The following is a 24,411-nucleotide window of genomic DNA, read 5'->3' on the forward strand; positions in this document are numbered from 1 at the left end:
AGCTGCTATGTATACTGCACTCCCTTTGACGTGCTATCTGATAAACCCCCTTTGCTCTCTTGTTGAGCTAATGAGCAGGTCAAGTATAAGAAATGTGTCAAAACACACTTTCAGTCACTGGGCAAAACAAATGTAATTGCCCATGTGAAAACTCTGCTATCCAATCACGAGACGATTGGTGTCATTGAACAGGTAGATATAGTGAAGAATATATTGTGCAGATACACATCAGGCACACATGATGAATAAAAATAAAAATAGATATTTGCGTATACCTTCAGAGCCCTTCCATGCGTTCCACAGATCCTCCACACTGATGAGCTGGTCATCCCCGTGGAAGCTGTTGTGCTTAGCCTTGGGGTCATGGTAGTTCAGATCTTCTCTCAGGAACTGCAGGATGGACACAGAATTGATCTTGCACAACAGCAATTTGTTCTACTACATAACTCATTCTCGTCACGGTAGTGAACTACAGACCAAATGCCCAATTATTCAACCAACACAGACAGTGTTTGTGTGTGGCTAAGGGTGCAGAAACAGAATTTGGGTATGGTGGAGCACTGTTCAATAACTGATGTCAAGGAGTTTGGAGTTGTTGTGAGCACTGTGTTTCATGTGGTTTTTTATGACACAATAAAGAGTACAATAAGGAAAATGCTGAATAAGTATTTCTGACAACCATTTCACAGACTGGAGTGTGGGGGGAGAACTTCTTTCCTCATTCTTGTTTGTTATTCAACACTAGAAGCACCTGTGAACTGATCACTGAGGCTGATAAGCTGCCTTTTCAATGCTTGGTCACACGCCCCTCTGCCGATGTCAACATTCAAACATTCAGCCCCTGCCAGCAGCAAATGTCCTTTCTTTTTACTAAGGGACAATAAACTGGTGCCGTTTCGAGCTTAGAATACATCTAAAGTCAACCCCTGCCCCCGACATACTGTGTCATCACAGGCCTGTGTCGATTCATTCACCACAGAAAAAAGTGCACAGCTTCTTAGAATGGCCAAGATGGTTTGAGTGTTATGTTTCATGGTCACAGCAGAACAAAAAAAAACAGGACGTCAATAATCCAACAATGTCAAAAATTTTGATTATTGGGTTTATTCATCATATGCTTTTTTTTGCTTAATAATTAGTCATGTGTGATTTAAGTATATCTATGATTTTTATTGATTGTAGATAAAGGATATCAGGTAACTCGATTTCAAAGTAAAGATGCCTGCAGTGATCACACTGTTTATCGGGACATCAACAACAGGCTACATACTCAAACAAACATTAGGCTTCAGAGAGGTTCTTAACAGGTACATAATGGTCTGTCAGACTACGGCTAAGGATGTAAAATAAAATCCATTGGACAGACAATGCCTCTGGCCTCCTGATCTATGATTAACATTAAACAGCTGTAAATAGGATGTATCTTCTGTCTGTCTATGCTGCCATAAACCAAAAACATAAAAAAGGAATCAAATACTTGATGCCACTCTGTGTTTGGAACAACATTGCAATCTGGTTCCAGCCAGTGTGAGTGAACTGGGTTAATCATTTGACAGAGATGTCAGGAAGAGCAGAGGGGTGCATTAATGACAACCCCCCCTCCACACACACACACACGCACACTCGTTAAGACTATTACTGGGCTATGAGTAAGTGACCACCTAAGCTGCAAATTCAAAGCAGAGGATTATAGTATTGATACCTCTAATCCTCTTCAGAGTGCATACATAAAAACTTTGACTCTTCAGACACCGACACACGTTGACTTTAAACATCAGAACACCCTTTTTCACAATCCCTTCCTAGACGGGTACTTACACCATCGGTCTCCAGAACATCTACATTGCCATTTGCATCATCGTCCATCTGCTTGTGGATACTGCGGATAGCCTCAAAGCTGAGAATGCCATTTTCATCCCTGCACAGTGGCTCATCTATTCGACAGAAATCTGATGAAGAGAATCATAACAAGACATGTTACATGGGTGAATGACAATCAGATGTACTTGATTCATCCCAGACGGAAATTCCTTAACTAGAACCGATTATTCAAATATCAGGGTTTGTATGCAACGGCACACCAAGCTACCTGCAGTAGTAAGATTGCGTGATTCTATATGTGATGTTGCATGGTTCAAGATGAATTCACAAGTGTCCCTGAAATCCTTCTGAGCATATTGGTTCAGAGTGTGAGGCTCTTTCTTCATGAAGTAGACATGTAAACCCATACTTTCTTAATCTTAATATGACTATATAGTGCAGAATAAAGTCACTGCTATCATGACAAGACAAAAGGAATGTGAGGGAGAGCCAGGACGCAAGTTACACTGCAGCTACAGTTGCCCACTGGCAGACAGATGAGAAGGAGTAGCACTTCAAGTGCCCTTGAGCAAGGCACCTAACACCGACTGCTCCCCAGAGAGCCACCCTATGGTGTGGCAGCGTTGTGTTTGTGTTTTGGCTCAAACTAACGACCAAAGACACACTAAAAAGCTCTCAGAGGATTCAATTCTATGCATCTGTGATTTGGCAAGAAAGAGGGAAGACCTCAAACTTTGTGAATTTAATATTTGTAGGGTGGATTCAATCCACTACACCACCAAAATATAAATACATAAATAAATAAAGTTCTTTTTAGTCAGATGTTTTACCTGACTGATCTGCACAAAAACATACAACTCCTTTCTAAAAGCATGAGTTCAGCTCTGACATTTGTTCTTCTCAAACTGATACTGCTAGAAAATTTATCACACCCAGTGCCACAATGGCCAGTGTATAATTTGTATTGGGTCTGCAGTGGACTCAAGTTTATAGTGTAATCAGAAGTCACAGAATTCAAGCATTCTTGCGTGTAATAGATTATTAAACTGTGGTTGTGGCAGCAGATGACTGCAATGACTGTGATTGTCGCTCATCTACAACCACCCAACAAGGACTGAGTAAACCCTGATGCCCGAAAATGTCCATGTGGTGAAAATTAAACGATTGTGCCACAATTTCCGAACAAGCTGAAAAGAACCTGCAAAGCCACATACCAAAACTGCAGTTACTCCCTTACACAAGCAATTGTTCAAACTCACCACATTAAACAAGGAATGACAGTTTCCTCTGTAAAGGTTAAGCACAACATTCATACACACAACCTGGCCCCTTTCCCATTTGACTTGCAAACCTCTACAGACACAAGATAAGCTATTTACATACCAGTCAGCCTGCTTTTTTTTTAAAGCACTCATGTTACACAAGTAACTATATGCCGACATGTAAATGGAGAACACACTCAATGAAGTTCCCATGTCAAAAATCAAGGAAGTTACATTATGATGCCTAATCATCATTCACATTTGTCATGCATTAAAACCAAGAAAAATTACTTTTCCACACAGTCGCCTCAAAGAGCATGTGACACAGATGAATAAAACAGATTTGAGCATGAAACGCGTCTATGGATCTAGGACAATGCTTCAACAGATGTCCACCTTCTCAAAACAAAGCACATTGTAGAGAGTATGTAGATTTGGGTGATTGGTTGCGCTGGGATTCCACCAGTAGTGGCAGCCGATTCTTTTCCACTGCTGATTCACATTTCAGTTTAAAAACCCTGTATATGATATATCCTTGGCAATCACATGCAGCAGCATGCATGGAAAATTATTTCAGGGACTGTTCCAAGTGATAATGAAAGATAACTGACACGCAATAAAATACTGTCACTTTAAGAACATTCACTAAAAATGCATTTTAAGAATATGCAGACATGTCACAATAATGTGCAGTTGTTGTTGTTTTGTCTTTTTGTTTTTCAACCAAATCTTGGGGAACTGTTTACGTAAATCTAATACAGAAAATTATTTCATTTTGCAACTGTTAGGTCAATTACCTTCGATTTTACTGGGTGGCTTGGTGTTAGAGGACGGGGCTTAATAGAGAATGCTGGTCAGACTATTCTCAGCGTGGCTACATTTAGGCTAGTGCATGGACAATCACAAAGATGTAAGAGTAATAATCAAGCAGTCAGTCCTTCATCCAAATAACTGGACATGAGGCTAAAAATCAGATAAATTCATTCCAGGGTTGATTTACTCACCTGGCACCCCATTTTTCATCTGGTGGGAGTGAACTTCCAGTCCAGCTTTTGCCAATGAGACAAAAGCAAATTATCCAGAAAGTCACCATTGTCTTTAAATCCATTGCTGGTATATGCTGAAAAATGACAAGAGTCATAGCTTGAATTCACGTAATTGTTGCATGAGAAGAGTATCAGAAGTACTATAAGAACTTTATTGATCCCAGAGGGAAATTTCTTTAAATCCACAAAAACATTGTTCAAAACAAAGTGCCAAAAATAGGCTGACTCCATTATTTAGAGGGTAAAACCCAAATATATCAGTTAACGTTTTAAGTATCCTGCAATTACTGTTTAAAACAGCTCGTCAACTGCAAGGGAGACTTCTTCCTCAATGAGTCAACGTCGCTAGCTTGCTAACACCACGACAAAATTAAGGGCAGTAATAGTGAAAACCGGTGTCTTTCGCTATGTTTTTGGTTCTTGATGCTTGCATTGACCAGTCGATTCTTGTTAAGATTAAGAGAAAAGTAGCAGCTGTCTGTTCCGCCTTCGCCTGATGTCGGGCTGACTAGCTAGCTTTAACGTCTCGGCTAACCCAAGTGTATTTTTTTCTACATCGTGGATGTAATAATGGAGACCACAAATGAAATAGACACACTGACGCGTCTATGTTTTTCTTCAATACAGACTAATGCTGGGTCGACACACATGACGTATCATGGACATTAGCAGCCACTGGCAATAAGCTAACTGACAGTATGTGAGAGCAAGTCACACGTTAATAAACAGCTAAGGATAGCTGCATGGCAACGTTAACATGTAGCTCACCGTGATACCGTGATGTCGAATATATATAAGATCACTGACCTGTCATGAATAAGAGCTAAAAGGCCGATGTATTAGCTCCGTATTGACATTTCAGCACACATCTGGTCCCCCAGACATGAAGCACCGCGCTCTCCACCTTTTCTAACGATGTCAGTCTTTCCTCCAATCGAGAGACTGAACCGAAAAAGCCGCAGAATGTGCAGTAGAGCGGGGTTGTCTTCTTCTGTCCAACGGACTCCCCGGTGAGCATCTGCAAGTATCTCCCCCTAACGGCGGTATGGAGTACTGCGCTGTCACTCAATTTGTCCAGCTGAAGTTTGCCATCATGCGGATGGATGAAAGCATTACATTGGATAGAGTCCTTTATTACAAACCAGATAGATGTTCAATACTATCTATATTTTAATCGTATATCCATTTTAGTTTTTGTTTTTTTTATATACAGACACACTCACACGCAAATTTTCTATTAACCTTTCTGATATATTAAGGTGATTTTGCACACACAGTCACAAAAATGCATCATTCAAAGTACTTTGAGGTTGTGTCTGATGTAGTAGAAAATATCCAACATGCACAAATATTAGTTCTCTGCTAAAATATCAAAACAATTAAGATGAACAATGTAATCAGTTTTAATCAGAAAAAACATTTTCTTGGATTAAGTAAACAGCTAGCGAAATATTTTTTTAGATATACTTGCATGTTCCAGATACTTAGTAAATAGTAAAATAGTAAAGTTGTCTGTTTTGTCCTCATCGTGTAACTGGATCCTTTTATACCATTTGATATGAGGGATTCTGATAAGCAGCATTCCTAAAAACCTGTGGTAGATTTAACTCAGATTTTTGTTCCACCAAATATCGCATCTTGCTTTTTTTTGCCATAAATTTTCCTGTTGGACAATAATGGCTTCTTATCTGAGAATAACAGGTTTTTTGAAGAAATGTAGTTCAAATGATTTTGATATGAAACATATGTTGCATATTTTTCACTATACTATATATAAATATATTATTATTAATATACTAAAATATATTAAAATATGTAGGGTGAGTCAGAGTCAAAGACAAAGGGATAACATTTGGATCATTTAAAAGTTTTTATGTGCTTATACACAGAAACAACAGAAGCAGTTGTATTGTCATGGTTATGACTCAGGACAAAAAAATGGATTGACATTCAGAGCAACACCTGTAGGAACATTCAGAAGAAATTACTGACATTGTGCTCTTGATCGTTCCCATCCCTACTAATTTATTTAATTTCTGCCTAATATTTCAAAAGGAAAGACAGTCATAGTCAAAATGAATGTCACTTAATTCGACACATGTGCACCACAGATACTGCACTTTGTACTCAGAGCAATTAATGTGTTCGTAAAGTAAGGCAAATCAACACACCCAAACCCACACACACATACATTTAATCTAGTGAAGCATGGCACACTTCTATCGTTTGAGGTCTGGAGACCTGGCCTCTGAGGAATATATAGCAAAAAGTCTGTTGTCTGTTGTCCCAGCTGTTGACAGCAGGCGGAGCACTGCTCATAGAATCTAGTTGATGACGTCCTAGTCAGAAGTCTTTATCCTCAGAGCATGAAATGACCATGACCTGGCGACTCCTGAAGTCCCAGATTGCTGTGAGATGGAAGGCCATATTTGAAAAGACGACCAGGTACTCAAACAAGGCAAAAAGTGTATAACCTGTGAAAAGAAGAAAAGAGCGCATGTGAAATGGAATGCTTCCGGATTAAACCATATTTTTTTCTGTATTTCATACTTACTTCCTGATTCACAGTACATATTGTGTTTCCAGTAAAAGAATCCAGCAAAAACGCAGAAGCAAACATACAGGAGTAAGGAGCGGACTTTCCAAAGGTGAGACTTAAGATCCTGGGTAAACAAACACACAAAAGCTGTAACACTAAAATGAATATCACAAATTAACAGTGTGCAATTTGAATTCTCTTACCTCAGGACACACAGAGTACTTGGTAATTGCCTTCCATAAACGACAGGTTATCAGCATGTGGAAAAGTGAGCCGACAAGGAACAGGATGAATCCCTCCTTATGGACAACTAGACAGAAGAACATTTCAGTGAGCAACTGAACTGTATTTGCAATATTTGATGGCACCTAGATTTTTAAAAAATTCCATTAGCAATAAACAAAATCTTTATTTTTCTTAAACCTTCTATTCTCATATATTACTAACACATCAGTTTTCATCCATATCTTTTCTAACATTCATGACTCTCATAGAATGAACCATATTGATTGACGTTAGTGTCCACCCATCCTTCCTCTTGTGAAAAAAAAAATGTCTATCTCCTTTTGATATTGATATTGATTTGATCATGTGAATATCATTACTATTATTATTATTATTACACATATTTTTGTGTGAATTGAAATGTGAATTTCTCAATTAGATGAATAAAGTATCTATCTTATCTAGTATTAGCAGCGCTAAGTCTACCCTGCTGTTGAAGTCAGGAAAGAAACCATATTATCTTACTATATTTGGAGGAGATTGTGTCTGCTGGTGGTTGACATGTGACATTGACACATGTCAGCATTGACAGGGTCAATGCTCATTCTCATCAGATGAGAATGCTTCCAAACAATTCTGCCACAGACACATTATCCTCTCTGCAGCATTGCCAAATGTATGATAACTATTGCATTTGTACAATACTTTGACCCTCTGATGATGTATGACCACTAATTCTCCAAAAAGCCCAATGTACGATAATTTGATCAGTGAATCACCAGTGGGCACCAGTTTCTCAGGCGACTGAAGCAGTTACTGCTTCATAGTATATTGATCACATGACTTTTTGTGCATCAAAGCAAGCTTTGAAATAGTGGTTCACAGGAAATGCATCAAATTAGGAAAAATCATGATATACGAAATAAAAAAAGAACTATTATAATTCTTATTCGTATTATTTTGAATGATAAACACTGAATGTGCCAGATGTTTCAAAAGGGTAACATGTAGATATAACCGTTCAGTTACAATGATCAGAAAATATAAGCACTCACAGTATGTTTCAATGGATGAGACGTATGTCAGAAGCAAGAGGCCAAGGTTTTCAATCAAAGCAAAAGCCAGATTCAGGCAATTGAGAAGGCTCTCAGGGAAATCTCGAGGCAAAACGTGTCTTGTAAAACTTGAAGTAGGTAAATGCCACCAGAAGCCTCGGAGCTGAGTGCAGACCAATGCAGATTCGCCATATGTGGCATTCGGGGCTGAGACCTATTGAGGCACTGATGGACGGTAGGTAGTTTGGAACCTAAAAACACACAGGTCATAGATTTTCATCTAAAAATTGTCACGCATGGAAGTAAAGGAAACTATTCTTTTGATGACAGAATTGATACCTTAATGAACAACTAGTGTGCAATGATCTTTCATTTGTTTCAAATTAAATATTGATGGAATTTCGAGCACTATTGCTGTTCTAAGGCAAATGACAATGCAAACAAGGACCGTTACCTGGCAGTGTGTACCAGTACAGTCGTCAAAATGAAAAACGTAGGAGATGGATATGCAGGTGATCAAACCAATCAGAGGCAGGCACACAGTCCCCAGCACACAGGTGCTGAATGATAACCTGATGACCAGAGGCCTCTCATGTCCAAAGATGTTTGAGCCTTGCAGCATCTTTTAATGGGTCTGCAACATACAGTGGGGAAAGTCAGATGTGGAACAAAAAAACATCTGGTCATATGTTACATCCAGTGTTGGGAAAGTTACTTTTACAATTTTACAGCTTTTACAATTGCAGTTAACCTGGCTGAAAATGTCAAAGTAATGTTACTCATTTCATTAGCTTTGCTGAGTTTTCTGCATTTCCATTGACTACTGTCCTTATAAAATCCTTTAGCACATCAATTCACATCATTATCACTCATTCACATGCAAATCTCACCTATGTTTTTGCAGATACTCTTCTGATATCATTAACATCATAATTAATATTGATATGTAACGGTGACAGTAATGTAACAGATTACTGTTACTAGTCTCTCTCTGACTCTGTTAACGTCCCATAAGTATTGAATGAAGAGAATACCTGCTTTCTCACCAGCGAACTACATTCAGTCATTCATTGTGTCAGGCTGCAGGATGGAGCCGAGGCTAAGCATCAGCACCAGCATCTACTACCAGGCGACGCCTTAAAAATACAAGAGCGGGGGAGGGAGGGGAGGTGGATCATCCGATCATCCGGACATCACGAGATGTGTTTCTGCATTCAGGCTGATGGTTCCGGCAGACGACAACAGGCCTGCAGCAAATTCAGCAGCAACCGTCTGCAGCGAATGGCAGGAAGGAAATATGAATGAATGAATTACACACTGCGTGCCCGGAAGAGGATGACTGAGGTGGTCGCGTTTCAAATGACGTGCACAGACCCCCGATCGACCAGGAACACGGAATAAACACGACAGGATGATAATAATAATGATGATGATAATAATGATAATAATAGACGAGAGAATGAGAGCTTCCCATGTCACACCGATTAATCCTGCAAATATTCATCCGTTCATCCAGCTGGTCGAGACGCTGACATCCTCCTGTCAATCAAGCCTCCGCCCCGCCCACACTTTGTACATCTCTTCATCTTGGATGAGTTCATCACTGCTTTCACTGGCAGCCTGCTGTTTTTTCTTCTTTCTCTCTTTTTATTTTATTTTATTTCTTGTCATCCTATCAGCGGGTGCAAGTTTATTTTACAGGTCAAATGTTCCAGGACTCAATATAACTTGTTTCAGCAAGATGAAACGATGGGGGATCCAGATTTTAATTTGGTTGCTTTTTTTGTGGTAAATGTAAGTTTCTTTCCCTGTTTTATTTTGTTTTTCCTAATCTGCTTTTGCTGTTTTTCTTTGATGCCGTTAGATTACAGGGGAATTGCGTCATAATGTCTTGTTAATTTCATAAGAATGTGGTTTTCAGCAACCACGTTGTATTAATAGCGCACCAATCATCAGGTTCCTCTCACTATTTCCATTCCCCTTCCCGAGTTATCATTCCAAAGTGTATGATGCTGTTGTTGGGGGATTTGCTGTTGTTATAATCCTGCAGTTGCTGTGTGCATCCAACTGACAGGCTTTATTCAAACTGCCTTCAAACCATCTGCCTTGACCAAATGTCCCATGGGAAATATCATGTTTTCAGTTCTGTGAATCCTTCCATTCATCTTCTCCCCTGCCTACTGGCGGGCATAGATCATTAAACAGGCAGCATATAGGACTCTAATTCAGTCTCAGTTTCTCGTCTATGTTGTGTGTGTTCAGTGGATTAAACGTTCCATGAACACATGTTACGTTCCATGTACACTCTCCGAACAGGGAGGGTCACCACTGATGCATAATGGACTTGCATTGCCTGATCTCTTTCACAAGCTTTGTAGAAGGGCAATGTACTCTGACCCTTTAGGCCCCCGACCACCATCTGTCATGCCTCTCTACTCGTGCCTTCTCTCTCTGTGGACCTCAGCACTGACGTTCACAATTCCCTGCCAGTCAACACATCTGTTTCTGAGACACATTGATGTACATACTATGTACATACTTATCCAATACTCTCTGCATACATCTGTTCTACGATGTAACACTGTGCATCGGTGTCATATTAGTAATTTATCTGTTTTAACAACATCTTTGCACACATCGTTTTAATCTTCCTCTCTTTTATATTACTGTCTTTGCTGCCATAATCTAACTAACTAATGTCTGTGCCAAGAAAACGTGATTTATTAACCTTTTCACTTGCCATTAATATAAAAATGATGGTAACAACATACTAACTGAAATAAAAATGATGAAATAAAGCAAATGTGATGAGTGAATCGGTGGACAACTTGTTGTTTCTGTCCCTCTGCCAGCCTGTTGGGTGTGCCCAAGGCAGATATGCTCAGATGCTCCTGAAGGATTTATTTACCAAACTACACTAGCGCGCTGAGGCCGGTGGAGGACACAGACGACAAACTGAATGTAACCCTGCAGGTTACACTGTCCCAGATTATTTGACATGGTAAACCACCACGCGCACCACTGCAGCATCTGCTCAAATACTGAAAACCCTCACGTTCACTCTGAAGACTTTCTGTTTGGTATGCCACTTGAAATGTGTCTCTTTCTTTTGCAGGTTACACTCTCATCAATTCACATCTTTTTACAGGATGAGCGAAACCAAATTTTTGACTGCTTATTTATGGATACGGCAAGTGTGGGTAGATGCACATCTTAAATGGAATAAAGAGGATTATGATGGACTCGATACCATCCGCATACCTAGTAGTTATGTATGGAGACCTGATATAGTTCCTATATAACAAGTAGGTCGGACTGGTATTGGGATAAACCATTTTTACATTGTGTATTTTCTTTTTGTTCAGAAGAGTTGGTCAGCGTAAAAAGACACAAGCTGGACAGTCTTTGAAGCCATTATTCATGAGAGTGTCCAGACCGCTAACAGACAGAAACAACAAACATACACATGAACGCAACTGGATAGTCATGAAAGACAGACAAAACACTGAGGGACAAGAGCGACTCCCTTTAAAGGTGTTGTCTCTCACCTCAGCTGGTGTTCTTGTGCCTTTGTGTGCTGATCAATTCATTTTTTTTTCTCATTTGAGAACAGTTAAGTTACTCGTATGTTAAGACTTTCATCTATTTTCCAGACGAGTCTTCTTTGTCTTTCAGTGCTGACGATCACTTCACGGGCCCCATGGACACCAATGTGGTGATCCGACATGACGGCCAGATCATGTGGGATTCCCCTGCGATCACCAAGAGCTCCTGTAAAGTGGACGTGTCTTTCTTTCCCTTTGATGCACAGCAATGCAGGTTCACCTACGGCTCCTGGACATACAGCGGGAACCAGCTGGACATCCTGAACGCCATGGACAGCGCTGACCTCGCTGACCTGGTGGAAAATGTTGAGTGGGAGGTTCTGGGTATGCCTGCTACCAGAAATGTGATTCTGTATGGCTGCTGTGCTGACCCATACCCTGATGTTACCTACACGCTGAAACTGAAGCGTAGGGCCTCCTTTTACGTCTTCAACTTGTTAATTCCATGTGTGATGATCTCCTTCCTGGCCCCTCTGGGCTTCTACCTACCCGCTGACTCTGGGGAGAAGGTGTCTTTAGGTGTTACTGTTATGCTGGCACTCACTGTCTTTCAGCTGTTGGTTGCAGAGATAATGCCACCATCTGAGAACGTGCCACTCATTGGTAAGCACAGTAACTATGGTCAAATTCAGCATGTGTGATCACTGCAGGCTATAAAAACGTCATTTTTCTCCACAGGAAAGTATTACATTGCAACTATGTCCATGATCACAGCTTCCCACTGCCCTCACCATCTTCATTATGAACATACATCACTGTGGCCCTGAGGCCAAACCAGTTCCCAAGTGGGCCAAGAAGGTCATTCTGCAGCACATGGCCAGGATGTGCTTTGTGTATGAAGTCGGGGAGAATTGCTTGTCAGTGCAGACAGAAAAACAGGAACCTGCTGTGGTAAAGAACACCAATTGTACCATGAACGGTCAGGCTGGACCAGGCAGAGACAGAATGGAGAGAGGACAAGAGGCCTTTGGTTGCATGACCACAGAAGACAGAGAAGACGTGGATCAGATGATGAGTCCAGGTGGATCGATGGGGATTAACCCTACCAATAACTACAGCACCTGGAAGAATGGCATTTTTATGAGCATGGACAGCGAAGACTCAGTGGGTCCGAGGAGATGCAGGAAAGGAGGAGTTAGTGATGGAGAGAGCAAGGACAGAGATATTTCCTCCAATGAAAGGATGATGCTGCGGAATATTGAGTACATAGCTAACTGCTACCGGGATCAGAGGGCCACGCAGAAGAGGACTGGAGAGTGGAAGAAGGTGGCCAAAGTTTTAGACCGCTTCTTCATGTGGATATTTTTCATCATGGTCTTTTTCATGAGTCTTCTAATCATGGGCAAAGTCATCTAATAGAGAGTGATAAGAAGGATTCATTCATCCATATATTTAGAATAATCTCCTGTACTGATGTGTTTGTGGAACAAGAGAACGTGAACGTTAAGTGAATAGTTTTGTGTGAGAAAGAAGCTCCAAACAGCACATTTTTCATTTTCCCTCACGTTCTTTCCCATGGTGATCTCTATAGGAATTTGTTGGAAAATAATAAAACCCTACACACATTCTTTTTTCCTATTTTTCAAAATAACAACAAAGCATTGATTGGGGCGTCGCTGTGGTTAAACTGTCGCCTCACAGCGGGAGGGTACTCCAGCGTCCTCACACCTCCAAAAGCATGCAAAGGTTAATTGGTTAGTTGTGTAAAGATCAACTCAAACGCTCTTTTTATTTTCTTTTTGAATATTCATAGTCCAGTAATGATACTTCAGAAGTCAAGTATTTCAGATGCTTTGGATACAATAGAAAATTAAGTTATAAACACCATCAATATTTCAAATGTCCTTATCCATGCATTTGTTGTCGTAAATGTGTTATTGAGAACAAGGTGAATCAAATCAGATTTCATTTGTACAAGCATCAATTCACAGTTCAGCAAGGAAAGGTCAGTCATCAGCAGTTTCCACTGCTGGCATTCTAATCATTTCTATATCCATAATTTATAAAATGATGTCCAGCATTACATATGACAGTGACATTTCTTGAATACACATTTTTGAATAAAAAACAAAAAAAAAAGTGAATGCTGCAGTGATACAGTGTTACAGAAGCCTCTGTGGTTTGATTCCCGAGAAGTCGTTATCAGGGCTTTTAGAACACAACCATACATAGAGGTGTGATGAAACGTCTAAGCAAGTCACACAACACACCGACTGTGCAAGCTAAAACCATCAAAGTGGAACCAAATTTATCCATCACAAAACACAGAAACATCTAGTGATGAAAAAGCAGCAGTTAATAAAAATGGTTTATTTGGATGGAGTTTATTTGGATGAAAGATGTTTGCATGTTCACCATGTTAACTGTGTGGTATTTCTTGTTCAATGTACCACAGAAATGCCAAAGGAAGGAACTACAAGGTCAAATCAATTTAAAAAAAATCAACCAGAGGTCCATTCTCAGGGGTGAGATGATTAGTCCTAACTGCCCTGTGGTAGACACCAACAAGAGGCTTTTCATTCAGACCTGATGTGACCAGTTCAGTGCAGCTCAGTTTCAATTAGGGCTCTGTGAAAAAGTATTACTAATCTGGAGACTCAGGTTGTGATCCGCCAGGTTATTCATTTATTTATTCATTCAAACAAACTGCTTCGTATGACAATGGGGGAAAAGAATCAACGTACTTCAGATTCTAATACTTTTACGTTCAGCTGTCCACTTAATCCAACATCTTTCACGCTAGAGCAGCCGTTACAGTGTTTAAAGTAAACAACTAAAATCGATCTACACAGTCTTATGGTTAAGCATCCCATGGGTTTCATCAAAACACACCATCAATAACAAATAACAATATTATTATGAAGCGGAGCTTTAGGAATGGTCTGGGGAATAATTAGAGAGTGACACAGTTAATAATGCGTTAACTTTACTCATCTCTCAATGGGACTAATTAATAAAGGTGTTTTGGCAAAGTGATGCAATTCTGTTGTGTATGCCGTTACATAATATTGTTGCAGCAGACACTTTTGCTAAACACAGAGAAGTTAAACTATTCTTCATCACAAATACACATTATTGCTTGATTATCTCTGTGCCATGAACATGTTTCATTCAAATACAGTAGAAAACATGCATGAATTATGAATGATAAAAAAATACTATGTGAACTGATGATTTTTCAAACCTCGGTTGCTATCTCAGCCAAGTACCTGTGAACAAAGTGATTATACAAGGGCAGAATATCACACACTATATGTATTTCTTTGACACTTTGACAAGATTTCCACTCCCTGTTTTTAAACAACCTTAAAAAATAGCACTAAAGAAAAAAAAAACAAACAAAAAAAACATTTGTATTTATAGCTGTACAGAAAAAAAAATCCTCAATTTGCCCTCTCATGCACACATACACATAGACACATAAAACTCCAATCTTCTGGTGTCTAATTAAACAAAATGTTTGGTTGATAGGATTATAATTGTTAGGATCATAATACTATATTTGCAGTTCTTCTAGACATGGTAAAATCTTATTTTATGTATGATATGATCATATAGTCATTATGAACTAATTACTGATGTAACATAATATATTAGATATTACTATCACCAATACTCTGACTAATAATATGATTCATTATTCATTTGACAATTATTCAAACAGATGTAAAAAAAAAAAATCAAGGTCAACCAGAGAAACAGGTATTAAGTATAAACAAATAAAATATGCCTATTTAATTCAGTCGTGTTCTAGTAACAGCAAATGGTGAAGTGCAAATCACAGCAACAAACATAAATAGAACGTGCTTTCTGGGGCTCGCCGACAAACGGACAAACGCGCTTTCCTTTGTTGAACAGAAAGTAAATACTACTCAACAGATGGAATTCTTGCAATAATTAAGCAATAATTTGTATGGTGTGCTATTGTTTTTTATTATGTGCTCTTGTTTATTGCAGCGATTTGCGCTTCAGGGCCGCCGTACACTGACTTCTTTGTGTGATGACACATTCCTTGCTGACAATCCCACGGGCATACGTACAAACAGTGACGTCAGAGTTGTAGTTGTGATGATATTAAAAGAACGGCGTGCGGGGCAGCTCTCCACACTTTGTGTCTGTTTGAAACATCAACTCTAACGATTTGACTTCATGACAGTTTTTCTTCTCTCTGGATGAAGTGAAAATGATGAATTACTCTTTTGGGTGCTGCTCCGAATTAAGCTTGGAAACATTTGTTATTCCGTTGGAGGGGAGGTATCCCATTTTTCTTCTAGGTATTGCACTTTATGTATTTATTATTTTTTGCAACCTGACTTTGTTGATGTTGATTATACTCAAGAGAAACCTGCACAAGCCCATGTATTTCATTCTCTTCAGTCTACCCCTCAATGATCTGATCGGCATATCAGCCATGCTGCCTAAAGTCCTTTCAGACATTATCACAGGGGCGAACAAGGTTTTCCTATCATCTTTGTGTTCTGCAAGCTTTTTTACTGCACATGTACGGCGGAGGTGTTCTGTTTATTCTTGCAGCAATGTCATTTGATCGTTATGTTGCCATCTGCATGCCCTTACGCTACGCGTCTGTCATGACCCCCAGAGTTATTCTCTGTATTATCACTCTGGTCTGGGGTCTCGATTTCATCTTGATTGGATCCGTGTTCTCTTTGCAGACAAGGCTTCCCAGATGCAAATCTGTCATTATGAATGTCTTCTGTGATAACCCATCTCTTCTGAAACTCACTTGTGGGAATACAAGTGTCAATAATGTCATAGGGTTATTTACTACGGCCGTCATGCAAGCTGTGAGTGTGTCTGTGCAGGTATACTCCTATGTGAAGATTCTGATCACCTGTGTGGTCACCAGGAAGTGTGAAGCCAAGAAGAAAGCGATCAACACTTGTGTGGCACAGTTGGTTATATTAATCATTTTTGAGATCGTGGGGACTTTTACAATTTTATCTCACAGGTTTAAAAATATCTCAGGTGACTTGCAGAAGATTATGGGAATGCTGATATTTCTCATATCACCATTTCTGAATCCCATTGTGTATGGGCTGTACACAAGTGAAATACGTAACACTTTGCTGGGGGTCTTGAAGCATAGGGTCTTTGCTCAATCCATATGACGTTTTTCAGGTAACAATTCTGTGGAAAGAACTTATATAAGTGTGATGTCAGCTGATAATAACAGGATGTAACTACAAAAACAACAATGGCCATAGAATGATGCTAGATAATCATGTTCTTATCATTTAGATGTGTGTATCATCAGCATGTACAGTGATTCAATCTCCCATTGTTAACTTTGCTCACTCCCTCACTTTACTCACTTTATTTTGTAAAGGGGAGTGACCTCTGCTGTCTGTTTTACAAACGTGTTGACTGTTGCATTGACATTTATCTTGAGTTTTAGATAGAGTGATATATATTGTTAAAAAAAATACATATAGTTTATGGTTTTATGTGATGACTTTTGCTTTGAAAGTTCATTAAAAATGTTTTCAGAATGTTGTCATACATTTCTTTTACCCAACAGATATATATATATATTGTATATTTATCCCAGGATCAGAGGTGCAGTCAGTCATTGAATGCTAATTACTTGAATGATTATGTCATGTAAATTTCATACCTGTAAATGAACTGGCTTGCTGAACTTTGCTAAATACTGACCATTTCATGGTCAGTATTTTTCTAAGAACCATGGAAGTTTAATGAGAACTGGAAACAAATCAAATGTTCACTGACTTAAAATTAATTGTTAGTAATAGAGACTGTAAAAAACATGGCCATGGCAGTGAAGGTCATTATTTTATCCTTTTAATGTTTATTCTGATAAGATATTTTGGAAACCACGTAGGAAATGCGCTGTGTAGGATTAAGAAAAATATAAAAATGTCATATCAAGGTTGATAATAGCTAAGCATGCAGTATTAAGAATGTGTTCAAAGTAAAAAAAAAAAAGTAAGTTCAGAGTAAAAAAAAAAACTATACATGTAAACCTGTAATACACAAGTAAAATACGGGGAAAAACTATATTAGGGTTGTCAATATCCTAGACTGAGCACCTGAGCAACATGGTGGCATTACAGGCATGATCTGAAGTTCTTGATGGTCTTGCTGACAGTACATGATGCTGATTGACCCTAGGATATCCTACTGAGAATGTTTTAATATATTTTAAACATCCACAAAGCCTAGAGAAGGGAAGCTAAACCTTTCATAAAATAAATAATATTTCTTGAAAGAAGGTATTTAATAATATTAACCGTTATCCATTGAAGTTCTGCTTCTGCCAGCCTTGGTTTGTCTTTGTGTTAACAGGTTTATGCAAATAGATTGTTACTAAACCATTGTGAGGAAAGGCAGCCCCACATTAGAAAAGACCTCTAGAACGGTAAAATGCGCAATCTTTTTTTTAAATCAGGTTTGAGGAAAATACGTCTGGCACTCACTTACTTATGTTTCGTAATCTTACAAATCCAAACCATTGCTCACAAGATTGATGTGACTGTTTCAACGTCTCTCAGTCAGTTATTTCTGTATGGTTCCACAGAAATGAGTCGCTCCTGGAATGAAACTACTCAAGGAGGCTTCAAGAGAAAACTTCTGCCTCTGTGTTCTTTCTTTCCAGAACAATCAGTCTGTATGAAGCTGTCTCCACCTCTCCAAGCGATCCATTTCATGCATAAATACTTCAACTTCATCTTTGACAAATGTGAAGGACTGTCCAAAAAAATTAACCAATAAGGGCAGCTGGGGTCACTTCTCAGAATGGATAGGGACAGTTATTGATCCATCTATCCATCCATCCATCCAGCCATCCATCCAGCCATCCAGCCATGCATTCTAGTAGTTTCAGTCCTCCTCAGTAACATGCATTCAATGGTTAAAACAAAAGGATGGTTTACTGGCCCTCTATGTGGATTGTTGGAAAAGTTACTTTGGAAATGTAATTGGTAAGATATTAGAATGATTGCAGCTCCAGAACAAATCAACTGTCATACAGGTGATGCTGCAAATTCAAACACGTCTGGAGAACCAATCAAAACTATGTCTGTAGGGGACATAGGTTTATAGCAAATGTGAACTAGGAAAAAAAAAAAGTATATGCTGTCTTTGGTCACTCACGTAGTGTGTATGTACTCGAGTAGTGTGGACTCCTACAACACTAGTGTTTATGAATTTACTGGGAACTTTGCAAAGAAATTGCATCATAAATGAGTATTGATCAAGTCCTCAGATTCGTCACGACAGCTTTCTGCAACAGGAGATGTATGTCTAATCTCATGGGTTGTCTGTGCATACAGATAAAAGACAGACGCCCGTCGTACAACAAAGCGCAGGTGAGGCCAGGGTCTGCACACTGCACGAGTGAGGTAAGAGTCCTTTGAATGAATGTTGACTGTCACACTGTATATTCGTGGTTTATATGAATGTTTATTTCAGGGAAGGATCCTTCTAGGATTGGCAAGCTATGAGAACACTGACAGAAGTGATGGTAACTATGTATGCAAACATGTCTTTGCAGGAAGTATTAACACTGGAATCCTTGAAAATCTCTACTCCACATATTTATCCAGCGTTTGCATTTGGGACAATCATCTATCTTATCATTGTTTTATGCAATGTGTTAGTCTTTGTAACCATTATCTTGAGTAAAACACTGCACAAGCCCATGTTCATCCTGCTGTTGAACCTTCCTGTTAGCGACATAATAGGCGCGACAGCATTTTTCCCTCATTTTCTGTACAGCATTGTGACAGAGAACAGAGAGATGTACTACTCTGCATGTATTACTCAGGCTTTTCTCATTCATATATATGGTACTGCAAACTTGCTAATCTTAAGTGTCATGGCATACGACCGATATATTGCTATATGTTGTCCTTTGAGGTATAATGCAATCATGGTCCCACAGAAAGTCTTTAAAATGATTTTTTGTACCTATTTTCTAAACATCTCATATTTTACCATATTATTTGGGCTTTTGTTGCGGTTGAAAATATGCAGAACAAACATAACAGACTTGTTCTGCAACAATCCATCATTACTGAAGCTGACCTGCGAGGATATCAGGGTAAACAACTATTATGGTATTGTAGGGATATTTTTGCTCCAAGGTGGATCACTGTCAGTGGTAGTTTACACATATGCCCAGATCCTGCACACATGTGTCAAGATGAACTGTGTAGATGCCCGAAACATGTGTCAAGATGAACTGTGTAGATGCCCGAAGAAAGGCTGTTCAGACTTGTGGCACCCATTTAGTTGTTTTTTTAATCTTACAAATCAATACTCTTGTTACCCCTCACCGCCCACAGGATTGACAGGATCAACCCATATCTTAGAAGGATGCTCGGTGTGTCCATTTTACTGTTTCCACCTTTTCTGGACCCGCTTATATATGGACTGAATATCACAGAACTTAGGGTGAACATCAAACTGATCCTCAGAAAAATTTTCCTTGTCAACAAAATTATTGTGGTTTTAGTTTTTGCTGCAGCTTGATCAGGTGATTGTCATGGAATCATGTCTACAATTGATACTGTATATAGACTGTATATAGATGTATATACAGTCTGTGATTCTGCCCTTGTTATATTTTATTCAACCTCTGCCAATATACAGTATGTCCATGCTGATAATCTATATATCATTTGCTGATTTACGACGATTTCTTCTTCTTTCTTCCTGCAAAAAAGTTGTACAATGATACTCTTTATTTTAATGTCATTACAAGTATCAACACTTCCACACTGTTGTGCATCTACAAATGAACAAAAGACTGTGAATCACATTGACAGAGTTGACTTTGTAACTGCTGAAATATCAAACATAAAAATAAATATATACATTCAACATGTATTGAAATCCAAGGAGACATTCTGCCCTGTAAGCTTTTTTTGTATACAATTTATACATTTAACATTGATTTATATGTAGACATGTATTTATGCATTCATGTAAATTGTGTCAACACGTCTTTGGTAATTCATGATATGTTACATTATATCTCTTCATAGAAATGAAATTAAACAAAGAGAGAACATTACTTTGGTTTTGTGTGATTTCCTTACCTTGTAAATATAGTATGTTATGATGGCAAATGTGATGAGATATTGTGAATACGGATGCGACAAAATAGACTATACACAAAGTGCTCATGAAGAAGAGAACTGATAGTCAGCCTAAATTTACCTTTGTCAGTTTGCTCATAGGATTTGAATATTAATGATTTGTGTTTGGACAGCTGGGATAGGCTCCAGAACACCCGTGACCCGTAACTGGATTAAGCGGCAGAAAATGAATGAATGAATGAATGAATGAATGATTTGTGTTTGTGTGTGTGCGCATGTGTGTGTTTGTGTGTGTGTGTGTGTAATAAAAAAGCATACAAGAACATGTGTGATAAAATGTGTTCCATTGTCCATTATATAAATGCATTTCACTTCCCACACTTCAAAATAAAAACATATATGTTGAGTGTCTGTTTGTGTGCTGATGAGTGTTTCATGTTCTCCCAAAGCCCCTTGCGAGGCAGAGCTTCAGCCACTGCCATAGCAATCTAACCGTCAACTTTATAATATTCTTGAGGGCCCGAGGGAGAAGGGAGACACCTACGGTTCTGCACATATAAAGCAGCTGATGTTTTTGACCATCTTACCAGTAGGTGGTTGACAGCTTCACCACTCCTGGTTCATCCACCTCAAGCTGTGATATATTTTGTTTCTGTCTCACTTGAACTCCTGCTACCAATGTTTCTTGAGATGGCGATTAAGTTTTAAGACCTGGTAAGTCCTTCTCAATTTGTTGGAGCTTTTCACACATCACTGTAATGTTCTTGATTTTTATGTGTGATATTTCAGGAAGAAGAGAGTAAAAATGGCCGTCCAGTACAACACATCATCTGTTATAATACTGGAGGCTTTCAATATATCCTCTGAACATGTATTTCCTTCATTTCTTTTTGCGACTATGAGCTACATGATCATCCTTTTCTGCAATCTGATCCTCATCCTCACCATTGTGCTGAACAAATGTCTGCATCAGCCCATGTACCTGATCCTGCTGAACCTTCCTGTCAATGACCTCATAGGCTCCACTGCAGTCTTTCCACAAATCATTAAGCAGATACTGACGGGCAGCAGGATGCTGCAGTACCCAACATGTGTTGCCCAAGCTTTTTTCATCCACATCTATGCAGCCGGCACAGTGTCCATTCTCACCGCCATGGCGTACGACAGATACATTGCAATATGTTTCCCACTCAAATACAACACGGTTATGACTCCTACAAACATTATGAGAATAATCACAATCATGTGGTTGCTTGATTTGCTAGCAATATGTGTTCTTTTTGTCCTGCTTTTGAATTTACCTCGCTGCCCGATCTGAAATCTCACAAATCTACTGTGATAATCCCTCATTGCTGACACTGGTTTGTGCCAGCACAGTCGTCAACAACATCTACGGGCTTTTCACAGTTGCTATATCTCAAGTGGTGGCTAATGGGATGATTCTGTACACGTATCTTCAGATACTAGTTACGTGTTTTAGATCTAAGCACTCAGACACAAAAGCTAAAGCTCTGCAGACTTGTGCAACTCATCTGACCCTTTATCTCCTGCTGGAGTGTCTCGGCCTTTTCACCATCATATCATACAGGATAAAGAACATGTCACCCACACCTGAGGAGATTCATCGGGCTGCTGACATTAACTTTCCCCCCCAACATTTAATCCAATCATCTATGGGCTGAAAACAAAAGAAATTCGAGAAAAGATGGTGCACTTTTTCAAGAACAGAATCTTTCCAATCTAATGAAAATTGTGTATGATTTTTTTTCCTGCTGCTGTACCACAAAAAAACTACTGTTAATGCTTTGATTCTACAGCAGCTTTACTGAAACATATTGATTGATTGACTTAAATAGCGTGTTTTAAATAGCGTCTGTTGTTTAATTTCTGGTTTTATGGTGGCTGATATTCAGTTGCTATACTTCTTATTTGTATATTTGCATGCAATTTAAGATGTACATGGTTGATGATTAGATTTGAGACTGAGTGTGTCATAGATGTATTTCTTGATTTTAGTCTACTGGCATAAGCCATATTTTTAACAACCAAGTACTGTGAAGGATTTCAGATGCGATATATGTCATCTCTAACAAAAGTGCTGAAAAACTTTTCAACGTAACGGTTCTAATCTAATGATGTCTCGTGTTGCTGGTTACTTATATTACAGATTCTTTCCTTTATGATGATGTTGTATGAATTGAATGATAATTGGACAGCTGGTTGGATAAAACAATATACTGTACATTCAAAGAAATGACTAGAGCATCAGTAGCTGTTTAGACAAAAACAGCTTAAAATGTAAAATGTGGGTTTATAATTCTAAACACAATGTGCAGGATGTGGTGTGCAAAACACTGTAAAGAACACATGACAGCTTGTTTATGTAAAACCTACTATTCAAACGGGGAGTTGCTGTATGTTTCTTTCTTTTATTATTATTATTTTTTTGTTTTACTTGTGTTTTGAGCCAAAGTTTCCCTAGCAAAGGTGTCTTATTTGTAATATTCATAAGTGTTCACAGTGTTTTACTGTTTGTTCATTATTAAAGAAAGAATTTGTGAATTTGCTATGTGAAACAGAACCAGTGCTTTGGCTCCTTTTCAAACCGCATCTGATTGGTCAGCTCTGCTCTTGCTGTTTGTTTGTCATGTAAAGATGATTTTTTTTTAGTAAGCGCATGGCAAATATCCTGATTATTTTAATCATGTCTTGGTAAATATTTTTCAGTTTACTCATTGAGATAATGACATATTTGTGTACGCGGCAATGACGGAAGGATGTGCAGCCATCCTGAGAGTTTGTATTCTCAGTACTCTCTAAATAAACCTCAAAGGGTTTTCCATCAGTAAACACAGTAAACAGTGTTCTGAAACACTGACACATGGATGGAAACTTACTCCACCGAGGAACAGTTCAAACTATACAAGATGATCTATCTGTGGACATAGCACTCCACAGTCTCAGAAACTTTGAAGTTATGATCCATATCTTATCTGAGAACCCATGACGCTGTTGTTGAGCAAACACTAGCTTTTTTCTTTTATGAGATAACTCTCAAAGGTTAACATACAGAGATTTTCTCAATGTGTAACATACACTATCATTGTTTATACAGACATGAGACAGTTTGTCACTTTGATGCAGAAGATGTGTGTTGCTCTTCCGCCAAACCGAAGGGTGAAGGGGAATTTCTTCTTTGGGAAGGATGGATTTCTCATACTAACCTTTGACCTTTATCATCCAATAAATACTGCAACTCTCTTGCCTTCATTGTTAGCTTTAAAATCCTTCACATCATCCTCCCTCATTTTCCTTCCCTCACCCTTGTTTCTTTTTCACAATAACGTGGGTCAGAGGGAGGAGGAACTATAAAATTATTATAAATAAACAAACATACTATAAACAGATATTTTGATATCAACTGGTGGTACACCTGGGTGAAGCTGAAGAAATTCTCATGTATATGATATCAATCACATTTATAAATGAGCTATGACTTATAGTAAACAATAGTTCCCACAATAAACTTCTCTGCAGGGCGACATTTACATGTTTACATGCTCTCCCCGTGACCGTGTGGGTTTTCTCTGGTTCTCCGTCTTCCTCCCACCTCAAAAAGCAAGCTGAGGTGAATTGGTCACTCTGAAACTGCCCGTAGGTGTGAAGGTGTGTGTGTACCCTGCCGCTGACAGCTGTTATCAGCTCCAGCCCAACCACGACCAGTAACTTACCGTAAGCAAGGGAGAAGGGAGAAGATGAATGAATGGATGAATGA

The 24,411-nt window shown here is 38.9% G+C and overlaps 3 protein-coding genes and 1 pseudogene across 3 annotated transcripts; 3 read left to right on the forward strand and 1 right to left on the reverse strand.

Moving 5' to 3' along the window:
* Window positions 1–6,472: 6,472 nt before the first annotated feature.
* On the reverse strand, window positions 6,473–8,570 carry LOC144742310 (acyltransferase PGAP2-like). The gene is made up of 6 exons (XM_078624785.1): window positions 8,403–8,570; window positions 8,078–8,199; window positions 7,949–8,037; window positions 6,872–6,978; window positions 6,684–6,792; window positions 6,473–6,603 (listed from the first exon to the last, which is right to left on the reverse strand). Exons 1-6 carry the CDS (start codon window positions 8,568–8,570, stop codon window positions 6,473–6,475), a joined length of 726 nt encoding a protein of 241 aa, XP_078480911.1.
* A 465-nt stretch (window positions 8,571–9,035) lies between these two features.
* On the forward strand, window positions 9,036–12,909 carry LOC144742311 (neuronal acetylcholine receptor subunit alpha-10-like). The gene is given in 9 exon segments (XM_078624786.1): window positions 9,036–9,077; window positions 10,801–10,857; window positions 10,859–10,946; window positions 11,095–11,114; window positions 11,116–11,241; window positions 11,243–11,253; window positions 11,624–12,156; window positions 12,232–12,272; window positions 12,274–12,909. Coding segments are annotated over 9 exon segments (1,554 nt in total).
* Window positions 12,910–15,736: 2,827 nt separating this feature from the next.
* LOC144742312 (olfactory receptor 52B2-like) lies at window positions 15,737–16,682 on the forward strand (annotated as a pseudogene).
* Window positions 16,683–21,534: 4,852 nt separating this feature from the next.
* Window positions 21,535–22,380, forward strand: LOC144742315 (olfactory receptor 52B2-like). Its single transcript, XM_078624790.1, is given in 3 exon segments — window positions 21,535–21,945; window positions 21,947–22,282; window positions 22,285–22,380. Coding segments are annotated over 3 exon segments (843 nt in total).
* Window positions 22,381–24,411: the final 2,031 nt, after the last annotated feature.

Source organism: Lampetra planeri, unplaced genomic scaffold (genome assembly GCF_965212315.1).
Source record: "Lampetra planeri unplaced genomic scaffold, kcLamPlan1.2.h2 scaffold_982, whole genome shotgun sequence".
Taxonomy (NCBI): Eukaryota; Metazoa; Chordata; class Hyperoartia; order Petromyzontiformes; family Petromyzontidae; genus Lampetra; species Lampetra planeri.

What these genes read in the sequence shown, in the direction of transcription:
- LOC144742310 (XM_078624785.1), bottom strand. Translation starts at nt 8,570, where the DNA reads ATGCTGCAAGGCTCAAACATCTTTGGACATGAGAGGCCTCTGGTCATC. An exon ending in GTACTGGTACACACTGCCAG is followed by an intron (nt 8,200 to 8,402) that starts GTAACGGTCCTT and finishes GTGTGTTTTTAG; the next exon opens with GTTCCAAACTACCTACCGTC. An exon ending in CTCATCCATTGAAACATACT is followed by an intron (nt 6,979 to 7,948) that starts GTGAGTGCTTAT and finishes TCTTCTGTCTAG; the next exon opens with TTGTCCATAAGGAGGGATTC.